Source organism: Narcine bancroftii, chromosome 4 (genome assembly GCF_036971445.1).
Source record: "Narcine bancroftii isolate sNarBan1 chromosome 4, sNarBan1.hap1, whole genome shotgun sequence".
In the NCBI taxonomy this organism is placed as follows: domain Eukaryota; kingdom Metazoa; phylum Chordata; class Chondrichthyes; order Torpediniformes; family Narcinidae; genus Narcine; species Narcine bancroftii.
In genome coordinates this window covers 25397927-25414120 of record NC_091472.1, presented here as the reverse complement: position 1 = coordinate 25414120, position 16194 = coordinate 25397927, and the positions used below count along the sequence as shown (strand labels likewise).

Sequence of the window (16194 nt, the reverse complement as noted above, 5' to 3'; positions counted from 1 at the left end):
GGTTAATACGGATTTTTTTTAATTTAAGACTAAAATGGCAAAAGAAAACAAGAGCTGCAGGCGCCCTTTTAATCTGTCAACCGTATTCAGCAACAATTAGCTGAAGTCTCCAGCATCGTTGATAAGGCTCTACCTCCAGTATCTCTCTGCCTGCCTCTCCATCTGGCGGTATGTCCATCTCTCGCCTTCACTATCTGTGGTCACGGGGAGTGTTACCTCTTATCGCTGAATAGTCTGACCGTTCAAATAAAAGCCCGAATTGTGAAACCGGTTCCACTCAGTAACGTGAGCCCCAACTGACCTAAAGAATGATCAGACTCCAACTCCTCACGATGCTGTCCATTTTTTGTACATTTAAGAAAAGCGTCGTGAGCTTTAAGATCCGGGAGGTGTTTTGGGAGGGGAAGGGGCGTGGGTCGCAAGATGCAGGGCATGGACGGACGGCGGACTGGTGCTTTCGCCGATAAAGTTCCCCCTTGAAATAAATACCATTCGCAAACAACCACCCTCGTCCTCCACCTGCAATAAAAAAAACCCCAGACATGTTTCTGCTATGGAGTCTAATCACTGGGCTGCCGAGCTGCCACAGACACAAGTCTGCAAATTAACACCATTTATCTAAATTATTGAGAAATTTCGCAACGCGACCATCTCCCCCCCACCCCCCCGACTCTTCTCCGAGGCAATTCAGTCTGGCTGTCAGCAGAAGTATCGCTGCATGAACGAACATTCCCCGTTGTTCGAATTGCTCCCTGGTCTGTTTTCGTTTACTTCTAATTTTCTGCTCATTTCAAAAAGAAGCAAAATTCGTCTACAATATTGGAAAAAAAAACCTTTTAAATATATGAGCATTCGCAAAGGAATATCATTTCCTGACCCAGAGTCCTGTTTTTAATTCTAAATCTTAGAATTTGGTTTGCGGTTGCCAACAGATTTGTGCAAATCAGAGAAGAACCTGCATCTCGCTGACTTTTTGGGTTTTTTTGTTACATTTGAACGACCTGTTATCCACACAACAACGTGGTTACAGCACGGAAGGAGACCCTGTGAGATCTTTAGTTCTGGTGGCCGTAAAGAGCATGTTTCTCCTTGTGGGGGAATCTGGAATGAGTGGGGTCCTTACTTCAAGTTGATGTTTCTCCCGTTCAGAGCAGGCGAAGGGATTTGGTGTAAAGATGTCGGGATAGGAAGAACCCAGGAGTCGAGGTAACCACAAGATTATGTTTAATCTTAGCGAATGGAAGCATAAACTCGAGGGGCCGAATGGCTGCTCACATTCCTGATTCATATCTACGCGTGTTTATATCATTTTTCTAATTTAGCAGAAACATCGATCTTTCACAGGCAACCTTTTTAAACAAACAAACAAATGCCCAAGTATATTTTAGGGCAGGTGCCCAGAATTTGTCAGATTCAGTTTATAAATATATATATATTTATCAAGTTGTACATAACCGAAACGTGCCTTTCGGCCCTACTCGTCCATGGCCACCAAGTTGTCTCCCCGAGGTTGTCCCATTTGGCTCCAAAACTTCCCTGTTCAAGCACTGTACTTATGAACGTTCCAAATGAACCCATCTTCCTCTAGCCGCTCGTTTCAAAGACCTTTTTGTTGGTGGGGGGGGCTTCCCCGTCTCACCCTGGAAAAATCTTCCCCACCCTGGAAAAAAAATACTTTGACCCTTCATTTTATTTTTGCCCCTCATTATTTTACATACTTGTATCTCTAAAAAGACACCCTCTCGCCTCGACTCCCGTCTCGAAAATAAAGCAGCGCGACCTGTCTCTCATAATTTAAGCTCTAATCCAGGTAACATCCATGTACATATTGTCCTCAATGAAGCGAGAGAGATTGGTTCAGTTGGTATTTTTAGTGATTTCATCGGCCTGTTAAAGACACTGAACCCAACGGGGTTTCAACAAAAAAAATATTGTTTTTAAGACTTATTGGCTCTGTATAAATTGATCAACCCATAAACTGGTGGCTTTTCCAGCAGATGTAATTTAAATGATGTGAAATCTAGTATTAAAATTATGGCATTTCACCGAATTCGATTCAACAGCTTGTTTTCCTGTCAGCGTGTCTATGTCATCCCATTTGTAAAGTGCACCAACGAGTTATTGAGGCGTGATAAACATTATAATAAGAGCATTTTATGTGCGGATTATGGTCTCGGACGCCGTCATATACCCCAAACAACATATGGAAAGCAATCCAGTTGATTCAAGGCCAATTTTTGAAATGTTTCGAACGGGTCCTGTTGGATGTTCCGCACAGTATCACAGATTATAGACTGGGGAGACAGCTTGCATTTAGATCGCGCCCACTGCAATTTTATCATATCTCAAAGGGCGTTTTAAACAATATATTGGACTCTTTGAGTGCAAGAAGCTGTTCGAAGTATTTTCACATTTCACTGGGATTGCATTGCAATTTCCAATCAACCATTTGTTCGGCTCATCCCATGGATATGATTGTGTTTAGGTTAAAGGGCAGAGAAAATGATCCGAGTGACATTCCCCATTTAAGTGAACATTGAGTTCATTAATTACATTTTAAGAGTTGACAAGGTCATGATTTAAGAGATAATTAAACAATGTAAAACTCACAGTGAAAACGCCTAAATATCTTCTACGAAAGACTAAACTAGTCGAACTTATCCAACTGCCCAAGAAATTTGAAACGATAATTTTATATCCCGAGTGTTATAATCCAGAGTTGCGTGCCTTAAATAATTGCCATTTTTCATTATATAATTCAACAATTAAAAAGTAAGTAAATGATTTGCAATCTTGGTTTGAACATTACAAATGTATTAACCTCTGGAACCCTCCCCATCTCATTCCTCTACCCCCCCCCCCCTTCTATAGATGTAATGTCACCTATTCCTCCTTAGTCTTGATAAAGGATTTCAACTCGAAGTGACGATTTGTACCCATAGTCCGCTGAGTGCCCCTATTCATTGTTTGTTCAGGATTCTGACGTCTGTGTTTCCCTATACTGAGGTCGAGAGATAGATCTCAACAAATATTTGTAATATTATTTAAACTCATGGCATAGAAAAATTTGAAAGAGCTGTGCAAAGATCCATGCCTTGAACAGTACTGAATATTCCATGGATTGGTTTCTACAAGCAAATGTCAAAAGCTGCCACTTGATTCGGGACACGCAAATATGGGTAATGTAAAATTAAAATATATTTGAAATGAACAGAAGAGCTAACCATTCATTTCTTCCGGGAGGGAATGATTGTCCAAAGACAAGGGACTAAGCATGGAACAACGTATTGCACCCATATTTCCTGTGAACAAGAGCAACCCTTGACAATGGACAACATTACCAGTCGAACGCTTGATACGCTGCGAGAAATTCTCGGAAGGAACTTTTTGTGCTTTATATCTATTCACAAGAACCACAAGATTAAATTTCTGACTCAGGCTCATTACCGAACATATATGAATCCCCTTTGAATGTTTGGTTCGTATTTCATGAATAAACATATGGTGAGTATAACGTGTTGTCCGGAGATTGAGGTAAAGGATTCGACAACTGGTAATATTTTCTTCTCGAAGTAACTTTATAATGTAACGTTGCCTGATGTTGTCACGCGAGAGAACGTGGAATAGATTAGAAAATAATAAAAGCCGTGTAGAATTTAAATGAACGAATTTTTTTAAAAGGTCAGTATATCCCAATAGAATCCAAGACATAACAAAGCCCAACACACAACAAACGAAAACACCCAGGATCAAACCAATCAGACTGGCTACTTGTAAAGCACAGAGCTGGAGCAACTCAGCAGGTTAAACAGTGTCCTTGATCTCGCATAACCGACGCTTCGGGCTTGAGCCCCTCATCAAGGTCTGGCTCAATACGAAATGAGGCGGTTATGCTGTTTCGAGAAGTCACCTATTGCACATTTTTAATCCCAATTAGACATCTTTTCAAATAGTTAAATCGGCACATCGAAAATAAGTACCTTTCTGAAAATGCGTCTTTATTCTGGATTAGTTCTCGATCAGGTTGGGTCGGGACATGCGCCAGGAATCACATGCACCAAGGAAAGTGGACAAAATGTTCAAAAGAGTGCTCGCACGTTATAACAGACATAAACCAACAGGGACCGAAAGTTTCATTGCGCTTCTAATCGTGCTGTATAATTTTGTGTTGCTTTCCATGTAGACTCCACATATATTTTGTCTATTTCGCCTATAAACACTGAGAATTCCCATGGAGGTGCCAGATATTTCCTTTATGGAAAGACATTTTAACTCTTTCTGCCATCACATGAATTGTGGGCTTTGGCGTTGACACATAGCTATTAGAGTATAATGGGTTGAAATTATTAATATCTAGAAATTGGGAACCGGGATGTACCTGGCGCAAGGATTGAAAACGAAACCAGGCCACATGAGGCAACTGACCTAATACGAGTGAATGAGATCAGTCGGTGGGCCAAAGACCTGTTTCTGAGCGCTTTGACCAACAGCCTTAACCTTTAGACGGCGAGTGGGAGTAACATTCAATTAATGAACAGAAGGGTAATTTGTTGTATTGATAGGCGAAACTTTTGAATGTCTTATTGTGGTTTGTAGCAACACAGAACATTACCAGAGCAGGTTTACGGCTAAGAAGCAGATACAATCTGTGTACCGCTATTCTTCGTCTGCAAAGCGTCGGAGAAAATGAAATTAAGGAGTGTGAATTAAGGAGGTTACTTATTATATCAAACTAAAAAAAATTAAGAATGAGGTTACCTTGATGAAGGGCTCAACCCCGAAAAGTTGGTTCTATACAGTATCTTTATCTTTCCCATAGAAAGTACACAGTTTGACCTGCTGAGTTTGGACTTAACCATGGGGTCGGTCATGTTTTACTTCCTCAAGGAGTGTGAATGTTCGCCGCCGTTCACCGCGGTTTAACTGACAGGGGTGGCATTGAGATCAAAGTACAGGAGGTAGGTACTCAGCAGGTCAGAGGTGACGCTTTGGAACCGTTCTGATTTGAAACGTCAACTCTGTTTGACTCTGCCAGATATCCAATGTCCACGCTGTGATGGGTTTTTGGGATGGCTCCACTGGACAGACTCTGTGAGCCGAACGGCCCCTTTCTGCGCCCTAGCATTTCCATGAAAACATCTGTCCTACGTCAAGCGAAGCCTGCAGAAATCAATGTGTATGATATTGCTCCTCTGACGGCACTAACCTCAAATACTTTACAGAAGCACATCTTGTTGAATGAAAACGGCCTCACCATGGGTGAAGGTTGACTGCAGAATCTTCTGTAGATGTCCTCTCTCTCTCTCTCTCTCTCTCTCTCCCACCCCCCCCCCCCCCCCCCCTCCACCACCATCACCACAGAATTTAACCAATTGGTCTGTATCAGACATAATCGTAATTACTGGTGGAAATCTGCTGGGTTATTCAGCATCTAAAGGGGACAAAGTCCTTTCGGGCCTGAAAAATCAGAAAAGCCAGGAGCAGGATACATCAGAAAGTCTCAGAATGAAAACAATGGGGGGTGGAATCCAGACCAACAAAAGGTGCTAATTGAATGTGATAAAGGACTAGGTTGAATTTATCATGTCTGTCCGAAAGGAGACAGGGAATGGAGAGACTATGGGAGAAGAAGGGGGTGGGGATGTTTTAACGAAAGCCAGATTAATGGTATTAATGCCATCCGGTTGGAGGATGCTCGGAGTTCATTGCTACTATTTGATTGATTTTGATACGTTCCGCCTCTGGCTTATTTATTATCAGGAAATGCTTTGAAATCTCCAATTTGGTCCTATTAATTAGCTTCGATTATTGTAACTTCACTCTGCTCGAGAGAAAATGGGGAGAGTGAGATCTGGCGTGTATTAAGGAGCTTATTGGAAGAGAAAGATTGTCTACAAAACTGCTTACTGGAAGGCGCAACATGTGGTGATTATTAAACGGAAAGGTGAGAGGGGGACGTCATTAAAACTGATGCCATCTCTTCCCGTTTTTAAAAGGAGGGATGGCATCTCTGGCCACAAGGCACTTTCGATCTGATGATAGGAATCAAGGAACACAACTTTGAATCAGTCAAAACAAACAGAAATATATTTTTGTAAAATGCAGTCACGGATTGACGCGTGGCTCTCCTGGGGCCGTAGCTGTTGGCGCCACAGTCATTCCCTCTCCGCAGACCGACGGCTAACCTTGCTCTGAGAAAGCCAAGGCAGTGTCGAACAACACAAACCTCTGAAAATAGATTTGCTCCCGGGAGGACTTTGGTTTCGAAGCAAGTCTACGCTCTCGCTTCAAGATGACCAAGATCCAAATGAAAAGCGGATATTATAGAAGCGGCAGGTTCATTCACTGGTATTTCAGAGAAAGTTTACACTGCAGGGCAAGGCATCCCAGTTAGGCGTTATTGGGCTCCCTTTGCTTTAACCTTTGCTGGAACATAGAACATACAGTACAGCTCGCGATGTGGTGCCGACGTAACTCTCTATTTTACTTCCATCTATATGCTTAAGAGTTTCTTACATGTCCCTAATGCTGCCACATCTGGCAAGGCATTTCAGACGCCCACAATACTTTGTTTTTTTAGAAAAAACTTAATCCTGATGTCTCTCCTAAACATTCCTTCCTTCACTTCGTACAGATGTTCGCTGCACACGCCTTGGGGAAACACGCTGGCTGTTTACCCTGTTCATGTCTTTCAGAATTTATTGGGTCACCTCACGCCCTTCTTCACTCCAAAGAGAAAAGTCCCAGCTCTGCTAATCTTGCAACATTCCGGTAAACCTCCTCTACACCCTCTCCGTTGCTTCCACGACCTTCCTATAATGAGGTGGCCAAAACTAAACACAATACTCTAAGTGAGGTCTCACCAGAATTTGTTGAGTTGCAACATGATATCTACTCTTAAACTCAATCCCCCGACTAATGAAGTCCAGCATCCCATAGGCCTTCTTAATTATCCTATCAACCTGCACGGCAACCTTGAGAGATGTACGGATTTGAACCCCAAGGTCCCTCTTTTCCTCCACGCTGTTCTCAGTCTTCAGGGTTGACCTCCAAAATGCATCAGCTCACACTTATCCAATCTGCCACTTTCACGTAAATTCTGCATCCCGTCTGTATCCTTCGACAACCTTCAGCTCCATCCACAATTCCTCCAACCTTAGTATCATCTGCAAACTTACTGGCCCATCATTCTAGGTCATTTATTTTTTTTAAAAATCACAAAGAGCAGGGGTCCCAGAACAGAACTTCACTAGTCACTGACCTCCAGGCAAAATACTTTCCATCCACTGCTACTCTATGCTTTCTTTAGGCAAGCCCATTTTTAATCCACAGCCAGGGTTCTATGGATCTCATGACTTTCTGAACGAGTCTCTCATGGGGGAGATGGGGGGACTCAAACGCCTGACTAAAATTCATATATACTACATCTACAATCTTCATCAATTCATTTGGTTACCGCCTCTTTAAAAAAAAACCCTCAATATTTGGCAACATTGGGTAAGGGACTGGACCCTGATTAAGAGAATTCTTAAAATAAATGTACTGATATGGAGACTCAGTTTGAATGCTTTAGCAAGTTGAAATGTATCTGTACAAATATACAACCCATCAACAAACAGGCAGACTTGGCGTGAGACTAACTGTTGATGGCAGTGTTTCTTGCAAAAAAGTGAATTTAAAAAAGCACATCTGCAGCGGTACTGGTGTTTGTTTATTAAGCCACCTCAGCTCCACTTTGACAGGAGAGTTAAGGGTGAATGGAAACAGTAAGTGGAGCTGAATCTAGGCCAGATCAGCCATTATCATGGAATGGTGCATCAGGCTCCACGGGTCAGATGGTCTACTCCTGTTCCTATTTCTTGGGTTCTTATATTCTCATTAGGAACCTGAATACGTCATTCGATTTGGCCATTCAATTAGTTCAAAGCTGATCTGCATAACTCCATATTGCTGCCTTTCTCCTGATACTTACAATGTCGGGTTTCTATTGATGGCTGCCATTGACTGCGAACCCACCTGCCTTGGGAGAGGGAGAGGAAGATGTACTTTCTGTGAATAAAGTAATACTTCCTGGCCACTTCTAGAAGGCCGAGCTCTAACTTTGTGAATGTAATTCACCACCGCCTCCCCACCCCCCCCCCCCCCCCCACCAAGCAAAACCTTTCCTATGATTTAGCCCACTTCATGGCATAGTTTCTAATTTTTTCCGTTCCTACCCTTATGCAATCCAATTAACATTTTAAACAGCACAATTTTCTTTTCTCAATTAATTATAAAACGCATCCATGCAACCTCCTCTCTTTAATTTAATGCTCTCGTTTATTTTTGTTTCCGTGACTCGCGATATATCCACGAAGATCGTTTGCGAGTTTTAAAAACGCTCCAGATGTATCAATCAAGAACAAGAAAGGAGTTTGGAGGAGGAGGAGATATTTTTGGACGACACCACGAAATATGTAATAAGAGTTGTTCAGATGGAGAGAAGGAGGTGGAGGAAGACGGGATTATGTGATTTATCACCTTGGGGTTCCTTCCATTAATGGTAATGTGGCTTTTTCTGAGGCAGTGAGCAAGGGGGAAAGATAAGCATCTAAAGTCAGAGAGTTATAGAGCCCACGCACCTCACCCCTTCCCCTGAATCTACGTTCTCTCGCCACGGGAAAACATTTCCTACTATCTATCCCATCTGTGCCCTTCCAAATGTTGTGTCTCCCTATCAGGCCCGTCCTCCCGTTGATGGGGATCCTCAGCTCCATCGATGGGCGCCAGTAAACGCTGACCAGATGCCTCTAGAAACAAACTCCACAGTTATATTCTAGGCTCCGCTCGCCGTTGAAATGCCAATAAGTGTACGCAACCTGATAAACGGGCACCTTCCATCAATAAATGGTAAACAAAACCAATATAATTCAAATAGTTCGAATTTAACAGTTCCAAATCAATGTAGTTCATTTTTAATGGAAAAGATCATCGATGAAAAGTTGAAAATAAATTATTTCCTTTGACGAGCCTGATAAGGGGGGGGGGGGGTGGGGGGGGGGGAGACACAACATTTGGAAGGGCACAGATAAGCTAGATAGTAGGAAATGTTTCCCCGTGGCTAGAGAACGTAGGTTCAGGGGAAGGGGTACGGTATTATGCTCATTTATTCTACCTTTAAAACGCATCATATTTTATTTCCAAACTATTTCTTCTAATTTATCCTCGTTTCGATTTATAAATCCCGCGCGGGATCGAGTAAATTGCGGAGGGTCAGTCGGTTTATTGTTAGAAATGCTAAAACGGGCGGTTTCCGGAGAAGAGTGTTTAATATACCCTGAATATGTATCTTTCATGTAATTTTAACTTCTGCATTACCTTTAACCGCTTGAAAATCTAGTTGCCGCTCCCGGCATTAAATCTTTTTGATGCTCCCTCCTGAATTTGCCAGCTGACCTTTCTTGTTCTGCGGCTTGGTCGTAATAAAAACGAAATGAAAGGACTATTTAAAACCGCATTTGTTTTTCGAACACTTCTCAAGACGTTCAATAATGTGCCACGACCCGGAGCCGCCACACACCGCTACCAAGGGACGGGGATGGAGGGAAACGCAAGTAGCTGGGATATATGTTCGGGCACCCAGACAGATTTATAGATAGGGGCGTGTGAACATTGTCAACGATATGGAATAATATAAATATGGAATCTGTAACCACAGTTAGGTACAAATATTAAGATACGCGCACGGATAGAGTTAGACTCCTACGCACACCGCCAGAGGCATGAATGCACATGGGTACACAGATTGATACAGACTCAGGCCGACGGACAAATGCAGCTGCCCGCAGGTCCGTCCGCAATTCCAAACGTTCAGGCACATGGGCACAGGTCCCTACAAGCACCGGTTCATCCGTGCGCGCACAAATTTAGAACTACACGAAGACGCAAGCACCAACATAGAAGAATAAAGCTTCCTATTGGAAAACCTCGAGGTGACGCAGTAATGTAGCAAAATCTCAATTCAGGAGGAAAACTTCCACGTTTCTAATATTAGTTCACAAACACGAGCTGCTCTGTTAGCGAGCCAGCTAGAACTCTAACAGGACAAGCGATTTCTTCCAAAGTGATTCGATCTGCACGGTAGCTAACGACGTCTATTCGTGTATTTCAAAGTAAACATTCCCCAGTCTGCGTGTGTTTTATCTACATTTTTAAAGAAACGCCATAAATGACGATTGGTGGTAAATGCTGGTTCAATCTAATCGGGGCAACCGAAATCCCAACTCTTCCAACAGCTTTGCAAATCCAATTATTCGCTGGCAAAATCATTTCATGTGAGCAAAATTTCTGTGGCATTCCCTCTAGAAACTTACGGGGTTGTGGGGCGGGGAAGAGTTCCAATTACGGTTTCTACCCAGAGGGCAGGAATTGAAGGCAATTGCCACGAAAGAATAATCTGCGAGGAGATTAATTTAATTGTACTTTTGTTAAATTTCGGTCTGGACTGGTGGAGGTAGACTCAGTTCTAGACGAGGATTTGAAAGAGATTTGAACGGGAGACGATTGGAGGAGGAGGGAACTGGTGGGACTTTGGGGGTAGATTAGTGGGGGGGAGTTGGGAGGGAGGGAATGGGAGGGGGTATATAAGGATAAAACTTTATATTAATTTTACATTTTATTCTATATTTGTTTTTTTTTGTTCAATAAATAAAGTTTTTTTAAAAAAAGAAAGAGCCTGTACAAGTGGCGTCCCAAGTATTAAAAATATGTAACATGTCTCTGGAAATAGAGGTGACATCGGGGATAATTCTTGAGACAGGGGGCGTAAAAAAGTGATGGGAGGTTTGCTTCAGGTCAAAGTGGCATCATGGTTTATATTATATCTAGTGGTAGGTGGTGATTAGTTCTGTACAAGACAGGCAAACCATTTCAAACGATCTGTTATAATATTGCTATTTGTTGACAATTAGCCACGGCAGCAAGATTAAATGTTTCTGCACCATTAAAAAAAAACCAATGTTTTAAAAATAAGGATTAATACGGGCGATTTAAAGATTATTTCGGTTTATTTGGGAGAGATTGGGTCGATGAAACATAATCTTAATCAAAATGGCAGATGCCAGGAATAAGGGCCTGGTCATCTTTAGGGAACTGATTTGTATTCAACAAAAGCAAAGCCGAGTTGCCAAGAAATTAGCTCAGTTTATTTCAATAAATACATTGCTCTCTGTTCGGGCCATTTGACACTCATGAACAGGCATAACTCAAGGAAAGCAAACTGGAGGAGATTAGGAAGAACTTTTTTTCAGGACAAAACCGAACAGGGAAGTTGAGTTCGACATTTGGAAAAAAAATTACAACAAAAATATTGTAAGAGGGAGAATTCCACTAAAATACGTTGCGCCGAGGATACCTTAATATTGACTCAAATTCGCGTCACCCAAATCTTTCCTGTCTGCCCTGGCATTTCTCTCGTTCATTGTCTTACACACACACATATATATATATATATAAAAATGCCTTCATGATTTTCCAGACTTTGAAAGGCCTATCAAGTGCTGGGATGGCTAAAACTTCAGAAAAATTGCACGTAAAGGGTACTCCGCGGATCGATCAGCATCTATAGTGGAGAGGTGAGAACATCCACAACTGCTTTCGCCCCACAGATGCTACTCGACCTGCTGAGTTTCTCCAGCCGTTTATTTCATTTGCGCCAGATTTCGGCATCTTCAGTCTCCTGATCAGAGGGGCTATTAATTCTACCTCGTTTTAACTCCCGAGTTTTTAAAGTTACCAAATAATTTGGGGGGGGGGGGGGAATTCTGAAAGTTTATGACGTATGATGATCAGAAAGTATCCAATTGAAGGTGTGTCCAAATTTACCTGTGCACGTCAGGGGAGGGCGGATCAGAATAATGAAAGATTGCATTTATGTTCCTGATATTTAGTCTTTGAACATCAAAAAAAAAACATTTACTCCTTTGATAATTTTGTTGTGAAAGCAGATAATTATCAGGAATCAGATTCGCCGCCTGGGTTCAAGGAAGATATACGGGAGAAGAAAGCTTAATCACAGCCAATATGCTGCAACATCAGGGAACACGGGGCACTGACCGGGAGTTTGCTTTGAATGCAATACGATTATTATTTTTTTTTGTGATGTAAAAATTAAAGACAGGCGTCCTTCTTGTGTTGCTGCGAGTGTTCAGCTTTGTGCAATGGCCATAATGAAGTAGACTAGTGCATCTAATGGCCTACAGCAAGTGCACGTACACGGTCGTTTTCTATGTATTTCTTCCTATTGGGGTAATTTGTCAGTTTATACTGAAACTAGTCCTTCGAGGCTGCAACATTACTGCATCTCGGCGTGAGCCCAAGTCTTCCTTTTGTATCGATGACCCATTTTCTACCACTAGTCCACGAGCAAATAAAATGTCGTTCTAAATGCTTCAAAACAACGCCGAAGGAAAGTAAGACAAAATAAACTCAGTCTAGGAACCGTTGGTGTGCGAATCCAAAGTGCACGGCTCAGACAAAGGATGGACATCGGGTTGGATTTGTCAGAGAAGTCCGACGAGGGGTTAATGCTTTGTTTCCAACGGGGCACACGAACAACTTGGAAACGGGGTGACAAGGGATTATTTTCTTTTAATTAGAAAACATTCAATTCTAAAGCGTCGTTTTCAGTGTAGAGTTCGTCTCAGGACAGGATTCCTGATTGACATAAATAACTAAACATCCTCTCTCAGTTGCCGATATCACGACTCAACAACGATGCAAAGCGACTATTTCCCTTCCCTCGCCAAAGTTTTGGAAGTTTCCTTCTCCATTGTTTGCCACGAAACATTGCTCGGATATCCAGGAGCTCCGACTGCGGAGACTCTACTGGCCTGTCCTCACCGCTTTCCATCAAATGCCGTGTTTACCAGGCTCACTGCACCGGAGAGGAAATGCGGGGTAGCAGGGTGCCCAGTCGCGTAAAAAAAATTACCGCAGAGCAAAGCGCCCTGTTCCAACCCCCCCCCCCCCCCCCTCCCAACCCCAGGCAGCGACAGAGCCACTGGCTTGACCCGTGGCCGCAGTGAGCTGAGGTTCAACCCGCGGTTCACTCACTTCCAGGTCGGACCTCATGCATTCCCCAGATTCGGACTACGCCTGGACAGCTGGCTCGATTATACTATCGCAAACCATTCCCTAACGTGGGAGCAACGACGCTGAATCCAACCGCAATAGAGGAAAACCTCGCCTAAGCAACTCTGCTGCCCGGGCCATCGCCGCAGGGAGATGTGCACGTGATCTTTGGAACAAATAGGAGCAACTATTATTGGCCCATAAGACGAAGGATTCCACCATTCCTGAGTTGGGCTTAATTTTAATTCCTTGCATTTTCACACTTCAAAAAGATCTACGCCGATAGCACCTGTCGTCAAGCACCGAGGACACATGCACCAGGGAAAATAAAACAAAGTCCGTTCACCCTTTAATTATAACTGAACGGATTTGACCCTCCCTCCAGCAGGAAGACGAGGCCTCCGCGCTTCTGCTTTCTTTGCCATGATATCAGCCGCGTTGAAGACATTGCAAAGCACCCATCCACACTACACACACACTCGCCCTCTTACAAAACAAAAGAAGCGATGCTCAAGAGGCATGAAATGAGGTTTTCTATTGCAATCCCCAGCAATGCGAAGAAGGGCTTCGGCGATTCGAGACTGGGTGCGAAGCGAAGAAAATAAACATTTCCACAGATGCCCAAGTTGTACAGAAACCCTGTCTGACTGTTTATTAAGGCGCTTTTTATAGAGAGCAACGAAACAAATGGTGCAACCATTTTAGATAGGAACACAACAAGTCACCCTATTTTTTTTACTTCCTTCCAAGAGAATTAATTCGCACAAAAAAAACTTAATGGTCATCAGAGTTGTGCAACTTATTAAATTATGAATACATATCTATGTATATATACACATTTTTATAAATAATAAATATTGTCCAACACTCGAAAGAAAAAACCAAACTTACTCCAACCGTTTGGATTATGCAATAGCGTTAGCTCTGGTTAAAGAGAAGTCCAGATTTCAGCTTAAAGGTAACGGTTTCCCTTTTTGTCGCATTAATATTACAAAGCAAACCGGTTGCATTATTTCTTTCCCTCTCCATTTAAACTAGTAAAAAAAAAGGCAGACGCTTTTTTGGGTGCCGTTCCCAGTAGCAGGTGTGCAAGATACCTTCGACGTTAAATATTATTAGGATTACAAGATGAAACTACAGCCTCGAGTCCTTTTAATTCGTGTTTTTTTTTTCTTCCAGATCAATTTAAAGTCAAATTTCGATTCGACCCCAGAAATAATAATCTCGCAAACGTGTCAGCGCGGGTTTCCTGAAGTAAGGTGCAGCTATAGGTTTGCAGTGCGTTGTTTTGCTACCCACTTGTCACGTCCGGGGCCTAGATCAGTGCAAGAAGGAATTGCTGGGAGCCCCTCCGTTCTGCTGTGACAGGTAGCTGGTAAACCCAGCTGGCAAACCCAGTCCGGGCGGGAAGGTGGGAAGGGACGGTCTGAGGGTCTCGGAGAGAAGAGAAGAGGCTGCCGGTGGGGAGTTGGGAACCGGATTGCCCATCCCAGGTCCGTTCTGATGCTGCACCGCCTGCGTGTGAGGCAGGGAAGGGAAGAAGTAGCCGGCCTGTCCCGACAGCAAGCTGACGGAGCAAGGGTTCACCGTGTACCCGTTGGCCAAGCCGCACTGTACGGATCCCCTTAACAACGGGTGCGAGAGCTCCCCGCTCGCCATCTGGTCGGCCCCCGATCCACAGCCGGAGAGCAAGGAGCTGTACGTGGGGGCCTGGTTCAAAAAACTGGAGGCAGCGCTGTTGTAATTGAGACCGTTGTGCGGATGGTGTAAGGAGAGGAAGGGAGACAGAGGCCAGTACAAGGGATTGCCCCGCTCCACCAAGCCCAGTCCCGCCGTCGAAAGGCGAAGACCTCTCTTGAAAGCCAATTTGCCCCTCGACGTGGCTGATCTCCGCCGAAGTTTGCCCGTGGTCCCTCCGATGAAGACGTCGTCGCTGGAAGGGTCCAACATCCAGTAATTACCCTTACCGGGGTCGTCGTAGTGTCGGGGCACTTTGACGAAACATTTATTGAGGCTGAGGTTGTGGCGGATCGAGTTTTGCCAGCCTTGTTTATTCTCCCGGTAATAGGGGAAATTCTTCATGATGAACTCATAGATCCCGTTTAGAGTCAACCTCTTCTCGGGGCTCTGGCGGATGGCCATCATGATCAGGGCGTTATAGCTGAAAGGCGGCTTGTCGTATTTCCCCTGCTTCTTTTCCACGTTCTTTTGGTCGCCCCCCTCCGTGATGACCTGGGTCTCTGCGTGGTCCTGATACTTAAAGTCAGACTTGACAGCCCCGCTCTCGGTCTCGCCGCTTTTGGAGCTCAGGAAGCTGGCCCTGGCGTTCGGACTGTTGTCACTGGGTTGAACCTCTTCGGGGAGCAAGAGGTTTTTGATGCTAAACGAGGTCGACTTCGGAACCATCTTCGGCTGCTTCTCATCTCCCATCCTCAGGATGACGCCGCTCTTCCCCCCCCCCCCCACCCCCCTCCCTCCCCCTCCCCCTGTCTTTCTTTCTCTCTCTCTCTCTCTCTCTTTCAATCTTCGTTCAATTCATTAAAGGTCAAGGAGAGCACGGTGCAGTGATCGGGAGCGAGCAAGCAGCGAGAAAGAGCGCAGGGCAACCTTCAACAAAACAGGTAATTAACTGGAGGCAAGGAAGCAACGCCTCCAACAAATAAGTTACTTTAAACATTTTTTCCCGACTGATGTCCAATCAGATGCGAGTGGAAGACGCTTTAACCCGCCTCTTTTTGGCCAATCAGCTTAAAGATGTTGTGTATCTATTTGGGCTCTGAAACTGATTTGAAATTGGCCAACGCGATTTGGAGCGTGAGCTGGGGAAGGAAAGCGGACACCGGTTCATGCAGGTATTGGATCGATTACCAGTCTTTGCGCTCGGACCGTGCATTCAACGATTTTTTAAATTTCTGTTCCAACTCTGGTGAAGGTCCACATAATGCTGGACCGTGCTGGTGGAGAACAAATCAGATAATCTGACCACCTGGATTTATATTTTAACAACGCTAAATTCTTTCGTTTAGGTTGTTCACTGAAATATTGTAAGAATAAAGTTCGCTGTGATGGAAACGTTTTCACAGG

The 16194-nt window shown here is 43.8% G+C and overlaps 1 protein-coding gene across 1 annotated transcript; it reads right to left on the bottom strand.

Moving 5' to 3' along the window:
- Positions 1-14430: 14430 nt before the first annotated feature.
- Positions 14431-15540, bottom strand: LOC138759793 (forkhead box protein G1-like). Its single transcript, XM_069930373.1, has one exon. It carries the CDS (start codon positions 15538-15540, stop codon positions 14431-14433), a length of 1110 nt encoding a protein of 369 aa, XP_069786474.1.
- Positions 15541-16194: the final 654 nt, after the last annotated feature.